At 35.6% G+C, this 17,145-nt stretch overlaps 1 protein-coding gene across 2 annotated transcripts in view; it reads left to right on the top strand.

Annotated features, from left to right (window-relative positions):
- The window catches only part of LOC136842725 (uncharacterized), a 245,195-nt gene that overhangs the window by 74,385 nt on the left and 153,665 nt on the right, over positions 1-17,145 (top strand). For both annotated transcript variants that reach the window (XM_067110446.1, XM_067110447.1), the window contains exon 2: positions 8,669-9,610. In XM_067110446.1, coding sequence (XP_066966547.1) covers positions 8,722-9,610 — 889 coding nt within the window. In that variant the 5' untranslated portion in view covers positions 8,669-8,721. The remainder of the gene's footprint in view (positions 1-8,668; positions 9,611-17,145) is intronic.

Here is a 17,145-nt window from a genome sequence, read left to right on the forward strand (position 1 = left end):
ACTACGATCGCGCACACAAACATACAAACAAACAAACAAACAAACAAACAAACACGAATACGGACCCAATACGTAACCTCCGTCCAACCTCATTGATGTAATAAAAATCTGACTTGTAAAAAAAAAAAAAAAAAGCAGAACTGATTCGTATTTCAGGGACTCGGCATTTCCTAGGAATTCGAGAGCTGCATATTTTATCGACATCAGTCAACAGAAAGAAGGAAGTACTGTACACGGCACGCTTGTCAATAACTACTGTACCAAAGAATAAGCATGTCCCAAAATGCTTCTAGAGATCAGAGGCTTACATCTGTACAGTAAAATTTATCACGGTTGAGATATTCAGTTTCCTCCTACATTTTTAAAACATAACTACGAAAATACAAACGCGCATCTGTGGGTGAAATAAACTAAGTTCGTACGTATAAAGTAGATATGTTATGCGCAATTTACAGACAACAATTTCATGAATGAATTTGCCTGGGTATGTTAATGAAATACAAAAATGAATTTCAGTTACTATAATCATCTAAACACATCACATCACACACATATGTCTATCTATCTACTATCAATCTATTACACACACACATGCATATATATATATATATATATATATATATATATATATATATATATATATATATATATATATATATATATATATATATATATATACATAATTCACCTTAGGTAAATAAACAATCGAAAAGTGAAAAGAGAAAATTATGGGCCAGACCTCGAGGGAAGTGCAAGACAGGAGGGAGAGCAATAAATATGGAAAACGGAGCCAGGAGGTGAGTTCCAGAGTTTCGTTTGCTAGAGAGTCACCGAACCATTAACTCGAGGATTTCGTTTTACACGGAAGTAACTAACAACTAACCTTGAAGTCTTACGAAAGTGACCTAAATTACACACACACACACACATACATGTATATATGTGTACCACACACAATAATATATATATATATATATATATATATATATATATATATATATATATATATATATATATATATATATATATATAATGTGTGTGTGTGTATTTGGTGGCATTAGCTTGATTAAGAGGCTGATAAGGGTGCGTAGCGTGTGTCGCGATGGGAGAAAAGGTTTTAAAGGAATGGAGAACAACAATACATAGTCCCCTGAATTAGAGAATGGGTGACAGAAATGCGTGTAAGAGCTCTCTGGGGCACAACAGTACTCTATAGACCTGACAAAGATGTTTAGCAGAGAGGAAGCATTATTAACAAGAATAATGGAGATATGGTAATATAAATATATATATATACATATATATATATATATATATATATATATATATATATATATATATATATGAATAATGTGTGTATTTCTACATATATATGAATGTATGTTTGTATATGTATATATGTATACATATACAAATATATATATATATATATATATATATATATATATATATATATATACATACATACATACATATATATGTACAAATACACACATTCATATATATATGTGCGTATACATATACATATACAAACACACACACGCATATATATATATAATATATGTATACATATGTATAAACTACAATACACCTGACAAAGGTGTAAGGTAGAGAGGAAGCATTATTAACTAGAATAATGGACGTAATACACACCGTTGTCCGCATATATTCAGTAACTGGCAAGAGATATAATCTTTTGCGATTTTATACAGTCAGATCGGGGAAAAAAAGAACATTTAATTTTAATGCTATGTTTCAATGCTAAGAGGCAGACGCTGTGATTAATAAAAGGAAAGAGCCGTGTTAAGTAGAAATGAAATCTGACAGTAAAATCCTTGATAAACAAACAAGATATGATGCCTCTCATCTAGCTGTAATTCCTTTCATAGAAAAAAGAAGAAAAATGGTCATTCAAAACCCCAAGATGCTTAGTAAACTCCTTAACGAGGAAAAAATGGAAAAAAAAACAAGGTACTTCAAAATCCATTAAGCCGTAAGTTTTATACAATAACAAAAACTTATTTCACAAACATGCACAAACAAATATACATACACTCTTCAGCTATTAATATACTACCATCTCCTTTCCTTGAAATAGCAGTACATTATTCCTTATTCACACACAAAAAAGTATTTCTTATGCTCCGTCAGCCATTGGTCTGGTATACATTCATTTCACTAAACATGAAAAGAAGACACTCAACGTCCCATAAGACTTTAATAAATTCGTATACGAAAAAAATTAAGCTAGATAATTCAAAAACCGTTAAAGCCATTAGGCCTCTAGTCTAGCAGTAAATCATATAAAAATTTTTTTTTTTATACGACTTAACCCATAAAACTCACAGAGATTTGAAAGCGAGTAGTATGGACAAAGATAACTTTAAAAAGTAAAGTTACCGGATTAGAACCTAAGAGGAAGAACTTTTTTCCAGAAAAAAAGTTCTCTGGCGTCAGAGAAAGTGGAAGGACCAACGGCTGTAACTTTACCAAACGGAAAGAAAGAAAAAAAACTGCAAAATGATCACATCAAAATGCACGAGGAGAAAGTACGAATTGCAGAAAACTTTGGAGAAATTTTGGCAAGAGACCAAGACTCTTTTCAGACTGAGAAACCCAAAAACATTCTTTTCAAGATTTGGAGCCAGCAGAAAAGAAACAGAGAAAGTAGGTCAAGAATTAAGGAAACACGTAATTATGATGATAATAAAAAAGAATATAATACTTTACAATATTCACTGTTCCAGAAACACTGAAATATTACAAAACATCTTGGGAGAAATGTTTTTAATTTAAAAAACTAAAAAATGTACGAGATACTTCTAAATTACACTTTACGAAATTATTACTAAATTTAGTTCAGCCATGGACGTTACAAAGAGCGAAAAAAGAGGAGACGTGTAAATATACATAAATTAATAGCTTAAAAATAGGACTGATGTATAACTTTATTCATTTTAGTAACTTATCTCATTTTTCTCGGCTCTTTTAGCCTTTTTATGCATAAATTCCGTTAAGGACGTCATTCTCATCACTTAATCCGCAGAATAATCGGTTAGCCAACAGTAGCTTATCATTTCATATGAAATGACCAACAGAGGAAGGACGAAAGGAAGAAAAGAAATTAACTGTTTACCAATGAAAAAACAGATATTCAAGCCCCCATAAAAAGATATCACGTAAAACATGCGCCGAAGTGTCTTCGGCGCAATCGAGTTTTCTGTACAGCCGTTACAGCGTATAATCAAGGCCACCGAAAATAGATCTATCTTTCGTTGGTCTCGGTATAATGCTGTATTAGCCGCGGCCCGTGAAACTTTAACCACGGCCCGATGGTGGCCTATCCTATAGCGTTGCCAGAAGAACGATTATGGCTAAGTTTAACCTTAAATAAAATAAAAACTACTAAGGCTACAGGGCTGCAATTTGGTACGTTTGATGGCTGGAGAGTGGATGATCAAAATACCAATTTGCAGCCCTCTAGCCTTAGTAGTTTTTAAGATCTGAGAGAGGACATAAAAAGCGCGGACAGAATAAAGTCCGGACGGACAGACAAAGCCGGCACAATAGTTTTCTTTTACAGAAAACTAGAAACAGAGGAATTACTACCAGCAAAAATTTATAATTTTTATATATCAATGAAGGCAATAGTAGGTGACAAATGAAAGCAAAATATTCAGAACCAATGTAGAGTTTACACCATTTTGCCTCACAACCAAAGAGAAAAAATGCGAGAAGCAAACGGATAGAAATGATGACACAGGTGCAACAAATGACAGGGAAGAGAGAACTATAAAAATGTAAGGGAAAGAAAGATTCAAGGCAAAGGAGTGGAAACAAATCCACAAGGTATTTCACATTTCCCAGGATGTGGGAAATCGATATCAGAAACAAGAGAGAGAGATAATGACACAACATCATATCATTATCGCTGAAGGAGATTCATAAAAAAAAAAAAATAACCAGGAAAATTGAAACGTAACAGCACAAGTTTTACCCTAAAACCAATAACCTTTCGCGGGGGGCCCATTATTGTTCTTGCAATTCCGAATCGCATTTAAATCCACCGCAAAGTGACCGCGGGCTCTAATTTAATCCAGACCGCCGCCAGGTGAAACCTCCTAAACAAACAGCGATCACGAGCAAACATGCAATTGTTGCTAGATAAACAAAGGCCTTCCATTGCCTGAATGAGTTTGGCTTTGTTCCAGGCTGCAGGGACACAAACTGCGAGGAGGAATCATGCGATAGTTTCTACCACAGGCAGCAAAGAGGAGCAGGGAACCGGGATGGCTCTGTGGGGACCCACGGCGCAGGAGGGTCGTGTGTAGTTGAGCACTTTTGGCGACTGGCTGAAATGGAAACTTTTCAAATTAAAGTCGCAATACGCTAAAGGTTTGTTTTGAGTTGCCTTTTTTTTCTGATGATGAAGAAGAAGAAGGAGAGAGAGAGAGAGAGAGAGAGAGAGAGAGAGAGAGAGAGAGAGAGAGAGAGAGAGAGATTTTGATCATATGAATGGTTTCAACGTGGTGGGCTACAGTACTTCCCCGAGACCCGTCCGTTTCAATTATGATGGATGGTGCACATTCTGAAAAGGGTACTGATCACTCAAGTCTCTACAACAGTCGAATAAGAATCAGGTACATAATTCACTGCATATGTCAACAGAGGCACACCAGGCTTATAAGGAAACGAGACTTGAATAAAAAAAAATCTGTTAATGCAACAATGGTTATTCGTCTTTCCGGAAGTTCTCCTTCAGGAGACCCCGGTATTATAGATTTTGTGCGACTGGCTGAGAGTCTTTCGTCCTTCGACAAATTGCGCAGACTTTTAGATCTCAAGTGCGCTCGAAGGAGACTTGTGCTTGCAAAATGTTTGTGCTGCCTTCGCTTGCCTTTTTCTCCTCAGTGCAAACTTTCAGGATTGGTCCTCCACTTTTAAGTCATTCGAGGACGGAGTATTATCAGGAGATTTTTCTAGTTTTCATTTTTTAAATTTTTTGATGAGTTTTCCAAAGAATTATTTTATATCATGATACTCCATCGGTGTTGTAACACTGCTTTGATATTTTCCTTTTTTTATAACTTTATACTTTTGTCTTACAAAACCCTGAAAATTAAAATTAGATTCAAAAAGTGTTTTTGTTGATTCATTATCTTTTACGTTTATATCAAAGAATTATATCTTAATGAGAACCGGTCAACGCAATGTATTAAAATTTGTTGTAAAATATGCCATGTCATCTAAAATGCTGGCGAAGAATACCTTAAATATAATTCAGTAAGAGAAAAACCGGAAAAATAAAATACACAATATCTTTTACGGCAAAAAGACTGGAGGAAAATGCTGAAATTTACCTGAGCCAACTTGGCATAAGGCCAGTTTAATCCATAAAGCCCATAAAAGTTTGTCGATTTTAATGTTTGCACCCCGGCCTGACCTATTTCAGGAAATGGAGTGAAACTTTTTCTCCTTTCGCGATCAAATAAAAGTGATTAAGGACTGAAAAAGTCGATAATGAATACGGATCGACACCGTACGATGAAATCTGATAAACTTGATTTCTTACTTCCAGCAACGATGCTGGATGGATGTTTAGCACATGCTAGTGTTTGCGTGTGTGTTTGTTCATCCACATATATCTCAAGAAGTTCTTGGTGGATTTCAAAGAATTTTTGGGCCAAGGATGAGCTGATTAGATTCCGAGATGGGTCCGATCTGGATCTGGTTCCTGGAATATTTTTATTCAATATCTTTGTCATTAAGTAATTTAAATATTATGTGCACGGCCCGTAGATTTATCTTCTTACTGTGTTGAGTTTCTCGCATTCGAATTACCTTCACTATGTAAGTAGGATGGAAGTTACATATCCCATTTGTGTTTTCCTGATTGTGGATCCTAATTATATTTTTAAAAAAATGTAAGTCTTCTCTCTGAGCGTCATCATAAGGAGAATAATTAATAAAATGGAGTTCGCAAGTTTGCTGAAGAAACTCACAGGTGGATTTCAATGGAATTTTGTGGGGTAGTGGATTATGGTACAAAGAAAATAATGGTTAAATTTTTATACAAATAGATGATGATATGGAGTGTTTTTTGTTGTTTATCACAGCAGAGATATGCTGTGCTGTCCATTGGTACTTCTAGCTATGAATGCAAAACCCTTCCATGCTTTCTAATTCAAGAAAGTACGCCGAGGTTATTTATTGTTATAAGCTGTGGCATTACTTGGCATGAAATATCATGGGCATTTGAGACTTGGTTATTTTATCAATACTGGTCAATAGGAGAAGGGCGTAAACTCGTACCTGTCAATGTTTATTATGGCAAGGATAGGATTGTACTATAACCTCTTCGTGGATCGAAGGCGTATGTCAATAAAGCGTCGCGATAATGTAGCTGTTATGTTAAACTTTGCGTTGAAAAAGATGTAGTGAAGAATATTAAGAATTATGTGTAATTGGCAGGATGAACTTTATTACATGTGTAAGAGTATCATACAAGAAAGTTTTATTACTTCCTTGTCTCCACCATCCTTTTTCTGGCTTGAATAGGATGTGGATATTGTGTTTCCTGTCCCATCAGCCTCTCCATTACTACATACAGAAAATACATATACATAAATATATATTTATACACAGAGAAAACATGATATATCACCATCCTTCTGGTTTCATTTCTCTGCACATTTTCGACCAACAAAACACACCAAGGTCGTCAAGCATATATTTTCATTTGCGATAAAAGAAGATCTTTTCGCCTAACACTGACATACTGAAAATAAGGAAATGATAACCATGGAAACAAATGATACTCAATAAATTTGCCATTTTACCAGTATGATACAAGACAAAGGGAGAGACATTGAATAAATATAGAAAAGCGGTTTACGCAAGGTACTTGACGCAATATCCGTACTTATGTAGACACTGGTAACCTTATGTTTGCCGTGAACCTTTATAAAAAAAATGGACATTTTTGTAGCCCTGTAAAAGACGTGTGGCTATTCAGAAACAAACACAATCTGTAATGTTTTGCGGTGATTCAACACTCATTATATGAGGTTGGGATATCAAACGACATATATTGAATGACTGTAGAAATAAGTTTGACCTCGAATACGCAAATGACGACAGTTAATACTAAGTGATTTTAAGCTTGGTACTGAACAGCAGGTTCTGCCATAACTATCTATATGCAATTTTTTTTAGTTTTCAATTATCCTTGCACAAGAATCCTAATTTCGATTCTCAATATGAATCTGCTATTACTACTACTACTACTACTACTACTACTACTACTACTACTACTACTATTATTATTATTATTATTTGAGTTAAAGGACTAATGGTGGTGTCATGTTCACACTTATCAAAACGTCGCGTACAGACAAATGTGAGTAAATAATTGATTTAAATATAGCTCTTCCATAACGATATTCGACAGACGTAACTCACTAATAATTTCTAATTACATGTGCATATGCATACAATATATACATTGTATATATATATATATATATATATATATATATATATATATATATATATATATATATATATTATACATGTGTGTGTGTTGGTGTGTGTGTGTTTTATCATAATTCGCACGTGAATATTTATAATCACAAATATTAAGCAACAAATATCCTTTAATATCGACTTCAACTTGGTAATAACTTATACCAATAAGGGATTATTATACAATATTATGATAAGGGCACCTACCCTGGCCACCAATCCAACCTATATCTTTTGTATTTGATTATGAAAGACAGTGAGCTATGCATTCAGCCATCAAGAGAAGTAGGTCACCATCATTTCTATATCAAACTAAGTTCCTCGTTGGGCGAGCGGGTTGCGTTCTCAGCTACCAGACTGTTGGTCGCGAGTTCGAATCTCCGACCGGCCAATGAAGAATAAGAGGAATTTATTTCTGGTGATAGAAATTCGTTTCTCGCTATAATGTGGTTCGGATTCCACAATAAGCTGTAGGTCCCGTTGCTAGGTAACCAATTGGTTCTTAGCCTCGTAACATAAATCTAGTCCTTCGGGCCAGCACTAGGAGAGCTGTTAATCAGCTCAGTGGTCTGGTTAAACTAAGATATATTTAACTTATATCAAACTCGAAAAGCTTAAGTTCGAATCATGGCCAGGTTGAAGCACTTAGCGTATATAATTAACTTTGTGTGTAAGTTTTTATAATTTCAAGGTAAAGTGAATTCGATACTATGGGTCATTTGTGGCTTAATATACATACATACATAGACACACACATATATACATATACATAAATACATAAATAATATATAAATATACATGTGTATCAGTGATTATATATATATATATATATATATATATATATATATATAAATATATAAATATATATATATATATATATATATATATATATATATATATATATATATATATATATATATATATATATATATATATATATATATACACACACATAATGTGTGTGTGTGCGTGCATGCCCAATGAATGAGAGAGAGAGAGAGAGAGAGAGAGAGAGAGAGAGAGAGAGAGACTACTCAAGAACCAAGAAACCATTCCATGAATATCTCTGCAATTTCTGTTTTCCCCTGATGTGTTTTGTGAGAGCCTCGCATCTCCCACTAACACGTTTTATTTTTCCCTGCAGTGAATGGCCGATGGAGCTGAGAGTGTGAAGGAAAACTCTTGGCGTCTTCAGCCATGTCGATCGCAGAAGAACGTCTGGGACTCTTGCTCCTCACAGGATGCGGAGTCTGTGCTAATGACATCTCCCCCGACCGAATGCGGCTGAGGAGAGGGAGACAGGCGGACGCAGGAAGGGAAGAGAGGGGAAAGGCAAAAGTGGAATTAGGTGAATGGGACGCCCGTTCCAGACTATGCTGTTTAGTGTTTGGAAAGAAGCGGAAGAGGAGAGAATGCAGGAGAAAGAGGAGGAGGAGGAGGAGGAGGTGGAGGAGGAGGAGAAAGGTAGGTATGGAAGAAATCTCTCCCGCGCCCTCCTCGTCCGGGCAATATCTCGTGAGGTGCTCTAAGTGTCGTTGTGGGTCGTTGGCGGAGAAATGCGGCGGTCGTGACTCCCCGACGGAATTGCCAGTAAACGACCGCCTCCGCGCCAACCCTTCCTTCATGCGGAGGAGCCGCCTGATGAAAAGAAAGATGGCGGTGGCCGATTGCGGCTGTTTTTACGACCTCCCCCCAACGACGACGGCGTCTGTCCCCAGTGTCGTCGCGAGTAAAATCCCCACAAAGAAATGCACAAAGACGCCGCCGAGTGCCTCCAAGAGCCCCAGGAGAAACGTTCAGAATAACGTTCCCAACAGACAGAGGAGACACGTCAAAGACACTTCGGGGAGCTATCGAGTCTCTCCGGGAGGCGTTGGAGGCGCGAGAATGATTGGAGGGAGTGTTGGAGGTGGAGGAGTGACGTGTGGTGGTGGTGGTGGTGTTGGGGGAGGAGGGCAGTTGGGAATTGCAGTGACTGTGTTGGCGCTGGTTGTGTCTTCCTGCCATGGATTCCCCACTCGGTCGACACACCCACATCCGACAAATTCACAGACAGAGATCACTTCGCACTATCCACCAAGAAGAGGTGAGTGTTCCCAAATATTCTTTTTCGGAACTTAATATTTCTTTACTGATTTTAAGCGTGAGATAACTCACCTGGAATCCTTATTTTTAGAGCTTTAATATTTTGTCAGTTTAAGTAAGCTAGTAATAACGATTTTATTTTTGTTGGTTTAATATTTTTCCTAATAATAAGCAAAAACAAGGCAAAAAAATTTTCTATAAAAGCAAAATTTCGAATGCGGTACATAATTAGGCATTTGCCTTCCCAATAATCCTAATTACTTCATCCAATCAGGTTTACTGCATTTATTTCTCCACCGGGAATATTTATATATTTGAGCTTCTATTTTTTTGTAAATGATGGCAGAAATATGAAACATTCTAAGTAATCGTACAATTCAACTTCAGATTAGAGACACCATTTGGTATAAATACAAAAGCATATTACACGACCAAATATTTAACTGCATTAAAATGCAAGACAAAGAATACGAGAGAGAGAGAGAGAGAGAGAGAGAGAGAGAGAGAGAGAGAGAGAGAGAGAGAGAGAGAGAGAGAGAGATCATTCTACAAAATCGTATCTACAAAAACGTTGTTAATACAATTATAAAGAATTTAATTGAATTTTCATCTTAAGGTAAGTCAGAATGACACACCACTTTGAATAGAACCTATTTTTCCCGGCCGTTAGTTGACTTGTCCTTTAAAATGTTCGCTACCGATTATTTAAAATTTTCCGATCTTAAACATTTTCCGGTGTTAACTTTTATTTTGCCATGAGACATTACGTTCATTACATATTTTTCTATATGTATGCATAGCTACAGCAATATGTATGAATTTGTGAAGCTACACTTGCGGTAGAATTTATACATATATATTTCAGATTCCGAACACCTAAACACACACATACATGCATACTTATATATGCACACACACATACACACACACCAGTACAGCAACGCATGCGTTATGAATATTTGTATTTTATGTCCCGGAACATTGAGCGTTTGATCCAAGATACTTACAATTCATGCAATACATATATACTTTATAAAGATAAAGTTACAATTGCATTTTTAAATTCATTAAAGTATATTTCCAGGATCATTTATACGCTCAGTTTATGTCCATAAATACCCACATACCCCACAAATGGTCCTACGCTCTCTTTGTTTCTGTGTTCCACGGGTAAACATAAAAAATTCAGTACATTCCTCTCTCTCTCTCTCTCTCTCTCTCTCTCTCTCTCTCTCTCTCTCTCTCTCTCTCTCTCGGAAACGGGAGAGGTGAGAAATCCCCCAAAACTCGATAGAGATGGAGAGAGAGAGAGAGAGAGAGAGAGAGAGAGAGAGAATGACCGCCAGGAAGGAAGCGACAAATGATAAATGGGGAGGTGTGGTGGTAAGCGATGAAAGAAGACCATAAATCTCCGGGAAAAGGAGAACACGCAAGAATGACAGGGCTCAGGGCAGGGGGTTTCTTACGCATACAACGACACAGACGCATATACCTGTCCATCAACGTATAAGAGTTTTCTTACAAGCGTCCACACACATACTCACAAACACACAGAGACACGCACCCACACACACACACACATACACACACACATATATATATGTTATATATATATATATATATATATATATATATATATATATATATATATATATATATGTATGTGTATGTACATATATGTATGTATGTATGTATGTGTATGTATATATATATATCTATATCTATATCTATATATATATATATATTATATATATATAATATATATATATATATATATATATATATATATATATATATATATATATATATATATATATATATATATATACACACACACACTCACCACCATATGCATGCGAGGATAAAATCACACCCATTTCTCGATGCAGATAATTTCCTCTGACGACAGGGACAGTATTCCTCATAAATCGTAATGATCTATAGAGTATATTTTCACCATTATACTAAGATTACACTCAAGAACAGAGCCTCATTTCATCCTCATCGTTGAAGAACGTGACTTTTTCCTACTCCTTAACATGGAATCTGTTAAAAATCTGACAATGTTTGCGGAAGGGAAGCCTGTCGTGATGTTTAATTAAAGAAATTGTTTCATCTAACATTTTTAACCGCAAGATCTTTGTCAGGAGAATCATTTAGCTTAGAACTGCTAAATATTTGTGCAAAGAGAAAATTTTTTTAAAACTTGAAACTTTCACAATGATGAGTTGTACCAAAAAGTAATCAATAACAAAAGGGTAATATCAATCACATAAAATTAATTGCTGATCACATCATAAATCGTGTTATGACGAATTCTCTCAATGTATCAGTGAATCAATGAACCAATTAACCACCATGGCCGATTGCGGTTCATTTATCAACCACTAATTGCAAAATAGTGATTCGCGTCGCAACTACTCATTATGATGATTGATGTTACATGTAATACCACAGATTGCTGAAAATCATGAGGTTAAGTTGGATCATTCCTATACTGAGCCCCAAAATCGAAATGTACCCTGAATCAAATTAGTGGTCAATACGTAAAATATATAAAAAAAAGTGCCAGGCTGAATTATGATAAATTAAGACGTACCTTACAAGATGCTACGTAATGGGCTTTATTTGCACCCAGATTCAGCAAAGGCGCCTTGAAGTTCTGTTCTACGCAATGAGTTTCCTTTTCAAAATACTTGACAAATAAAAAACAACAACAACACGGAAGAAATCACCATAATGACAACCACATCTGTCTCTACCAGATGCTTCCGTATGCACAACCCACCTCCAATTTGCACGAGGTGCTTCACGAGTTTATATTCAAGCCTTAACTTTGGATTATATGTTGGCACCGTCAGTTATTCTTACACTGAAGCACAGTTTCATTATGCATAATCAGAAACTTTAGATAAGAAGATTTTGGCTTCTACTGCTACCCATAAGTCTTGCTCTATTATGAATAATAATAATAATAATAATAATAATAATAGTAATAATAATAATAATAATAATAATAATAATAATAATAATAATAATGTTAAATAAAATGGCTGCATTTTGCGAATTGATTTTATACTGAGTTTTCTCAATTCTTCTAATAATTCGCTTTCCTGCACATCAATAAAAATACCACACAGACGTCAGAAAAAGAAGCAAGAAAAAATAAAACCGAAAATACCATCATGAAAAGCTACGGATTTACATACCAGGGTTCAGTAACTTGCTGTAATGCTTTGAAATAAAGAATTTCTGCTGTAAAAAATACGCCGTTTCGTCCATCGAAACATGAACATTGGACAATTACTGACTAATACTGATGTGCAGGAAAAGCGAATTGTTGGAAGAATTGAGAAAACTCAGTAGAAAATCAATTCGCAAAATGCAGCCATTTTATTTAACAAAACTTGCCTCAAAGAGGGTCTTCTTCCTTCGCAATATAATAATAATGATAATTCATACTTATCACTGATAAATTTATTTTAGAATAACGCAGTAATAATAATAATAATAATAATAATAATAATAATAATAATAATAATAATAATAATAATAATAATAATTTATATTCATCACCATAACAGTAATAAAAGAATGATAAAGCAATAATCTATATCTATCAATAACATTTTTTTAGGAAACAAAATAATAATAACGACTCCTATTTCTCTACGACAAATTGCAATGAAGCTTTAGCAACTCATACCCCTCTGTGATTTTCCATTTTCGAAGAAGACTCCATCAGTTTAGATTGCAGAAGTTAATGAAACGACTTAAAATTGCGAACGGGGATTGCAAGGAATTCTATTTCTTTTTTTTTTCTTCTTTTTTTTGCCATGTCCTCAACTGTCGAAATTGTTACGAATTGCTAGTCTTATTTTTCTCATTACACCTTTCGCTATGACTCTCACTCGTCACTCCACAGTAGAATTCTCTGAAAAAATGTAACAAACTGCAAATGAAGATTTCACGCTGTAAGTCAACACTGTTGGGAAATCTTTTGATGGCAGAGAGAGAGAGAGAGAGAGAGAGAGAGAGAGAGAGAGAGAGAGAGAGAGAGAGAGAGAGAGAGAGACTGGGGTGGGGAGGACTTTAAATAAATCTCTTGAAGTACCGTGTTTGGAAAGTACAGCCATTGTACAAAAAACCTCACTGAGCTTTACACGTTCATAATATTCCAGACGGCTTTATGTTTCATCATACTTTTAACATTAATAATGTATATATATATATATATATATATATATATATATATATATATATATATATATAATATATATATATATAATATATAATATATATATATATATATATATATATATATATATATATATATATATATATATATATATATATATATAAAAAAAAAAGGAAATTCTGTGAAGAAATTAGGCTACTTCTGCAAATCAAAAAGTGCCACTGGGTGTCCAACACAACTTCTCGTCTAATATAAGGCAAAGCAGGCAATAAGAACCGTGGTTTTGAGCCTCCCGCAAGGCAAAGGAAACTGCTTAGTAGGCTCCGCATGTATGCGGGTGTTCTGGGGAGTATTTTTTTTTTTTGGTGGGGGGGGGAGACTCCACCGCTCATGTCGATATCAATCCCGAATGAAGAGAACTGGATGCTGAATTACCGTTTCTACATTATTTTGTATACACACAAACGCAAACACACATACACACAAACGCACACACACACACACACGCAGAAGTAATAAGTGGCACTGAACCTTACAACAGGCACTTAGGTATCTGGTTCTAGTGTAAATGATTCACCAAGCCTCCACAAGAACTAAGACTGTGTGTGAATGTTCTTAAAGTAATACCTGAAAGAACTGAACTTAAGGAGTAGTAGTAATAGTATTATTATTAGTAATAGATGCAGTAACAGTAGTGGAAAATAGGGTTCTTTCGGCTGACAGATACTGAAAAATTATGATCAGCATTAGTGCAACTATCTGTAAACAGTTCAATATGCTGAATGCATGTTTAGCAGCCGATATGCAGTGAATCATACCAATTCTTGGTTTAAATATAAGGAAGAAGGATGAGTAGAAGCAAGGACGAAGACGGAAAATAAAAATCTGGGAAAATGGTAAAGAAGGTGGGGGAACCAGGAAGGAGTAAAAGGGGAATTGTGATGCCGCGGGAACAGCGCCACACGGGATAAATCTTTGACCTATTTTGCCGTCGAAGAAGAAGAAGAAGAAGAAGAAAACGCTAGGGAATAAAGGGAAAAGAGAAGAAAAGCAGCATTCAGAGATCGAGGGAGCAGCGTCAAGCGGAATGAATTAACCCAGTTTCCAGAAAGAAGAAGAGGAAGGAAACGATGCAGAAAAGTGAAAGAAAAACGGCAGTAAAGGGAAGAATAACCGGTGAATACGAAATTTTATCCAGAGATTGAAGGAGCAATATCAAACGCAACGAGTCACTGACCTAGCTTGCCGCAGATGTGGAAAGACAGCAGAGAAACCACACAGGCAAATGAGACGTTGAATAAAAAAAAATGATTCAGTCACTGAATGGGCAACTTCGGAGACTTGGCGAATACTTGACATATTTGGCCGTCGAGGCAGGGGGAAACACTGGGTCAGGGGAAATTTATCTTAGCATTACTGATTTATAACAAACGAAAATACTGACAGAATGTCACTTACAGATATTTGATAATCTAAATGTCCTTTCGTATGGGTATCTGCTTCCACTTGCATTAGGTATGTTCTGATCTTCGATATATGTTGGAGAAAAGATAAACGGAGCGAGTGATGAATACATGGGTAAAGGGGGATGGGGGTGGTTGAAAGAATGGGGATAAGGTGAATAAAGAACGGGAAGATGGGTAACAGTTATCATCTGGGTTCCATACGTCATTCCCTTTCTGTATTTACCCTGCATTTCGAAAACTGAACTACTCCAGATCTTGACTTCCCGCCCAGAAGAAAGAGTACCTTCGCAGCAACTAATATAATTAATAATTGAAAATTAAGCACGTATTCTAAATTCTATTTTACGATAAATTTCAAGTCTATTATATAAGCAAAATTTAATTAAATCAACACAAATGAAGAGAAAAAATCCTGTTTCCTTGATCCACAGCCCACCCAATGATATATTGTAGATAGACAGACATGAACATATACAAAACCTTCGTCCAACTTCGCTGGCATGAGTAAATGAATGAGCAGTGGGCTCCAAAAAATCACTTAAAAAAAAGAAGACAACAAAGAAGGAAAACAAAAACCAGTTAATAGACTGGGGATAGAGTTGTTTACGAAAGCCCTATTATTTTTTCCCCTGAGCGACTGAGGGCAGCTTCACCTTTTCCCTGCGCTATATATAGTCTTTGGTTGTGCTTCTGACCGGGCTGTTCTTGTCATTTCTTTTCATTTCAGAGATATTTCTTCGGGTACTAAAAAGAGGGACTCGGCTTTCATAACGGTAATGATATTTACCTCCACCATAAAACTAGACGGTGGGTATAATTCACCTGTAATTTTTTTGTTTGTTTGTATGTACATCTGTTTGCCCATAAGGTATCTCAAACAGTTACGGATAGATTTGAGTAGAAATTCGTGGAACGATGGCCTGTGGGCTAAGAAAGAGTTGATTACATTGTGGGATGAATGTATGATACGGATGCAGATTTGCTCTGTTTTCTGTTTGTAATTGGCTTTTGAAGAGGTATTCGCCTTCTGAAAGCTTTCTACGAGTGCATTCATAAACAAACGTTGGTAACTTTTCGCACACATATCACGAACAAGTTGAATACAAGTCAACGACTTACTGGTAGTCCTAACCAGTCCTTCATACGATTATCCAACATTTCCCAAAGATTCATTCGCTACTTACTGTCCTTGACTTGTCTTCAACAAGTTTGTGATATTGTTGCATATAAGTTGCCAATTGTTATGATGCTCATGGAAAAGACGACTTCAGCCATAAGAATTAAAACGTATCAAATACCACTGATGCTGAGACGCCATTTCATCTCTCATCAGTCAATCAGCAACAAAAGCAATGACGATGATAAAAGAGAAGACATAAATTAGAGGGCCTGAGTATATTTCATAAGCAATTTAGAGACATCTCGTCTGCTCTTCAGTTCGGAATTCCGAGTCTCCAATAAATTAATTCGGCATTGAAACACTTTGATCTGTGAACAATTTATGCAAATTACGTACCTTTTTATGCAAATTAGTGTTACCGCCTTAGTACTTCCATAATGAAGAAGAGAAGTGATGTCGCTAAACTATCTGTACAACATCCTCATTACCTCTGAACGTATGATTTTTTTTTCATTCATTACAGTTCAGTATGACACAACTACGATGATCAAGGACAAAACACATTGTACGGAAAGGATTAATTTCAATTGGATGAGGGCAAAAAGTTCCCAGGAGGAAAATAAGTTTTCATTCTGTGGTGGCGAAGGTCGTGTAGACATCATCCATTATTCTACAATCAAAATTGAAGAGAGCCTTTGCTTTTGTGTATTCTTTATTCTAACATACAAAAGACACATATGTACCTATGTACA

The sequence above is a fragment of the Macrobrachium rosenbergii genome, chromosome 10, assembly GCF_040412425.1.
Source record: "Macrobrachium rosenbergii isolate ZJJX-2024 chromosome 10, ASM4041242v1, whole genome shotgun sequence".
Lineage (NCBI taxonomy): Eukaryota > Metazoa > Arthropoda > Malacostraca > Decapoda > Palaemonidae > Macrobrachium > Macrobrachium rosenbergii.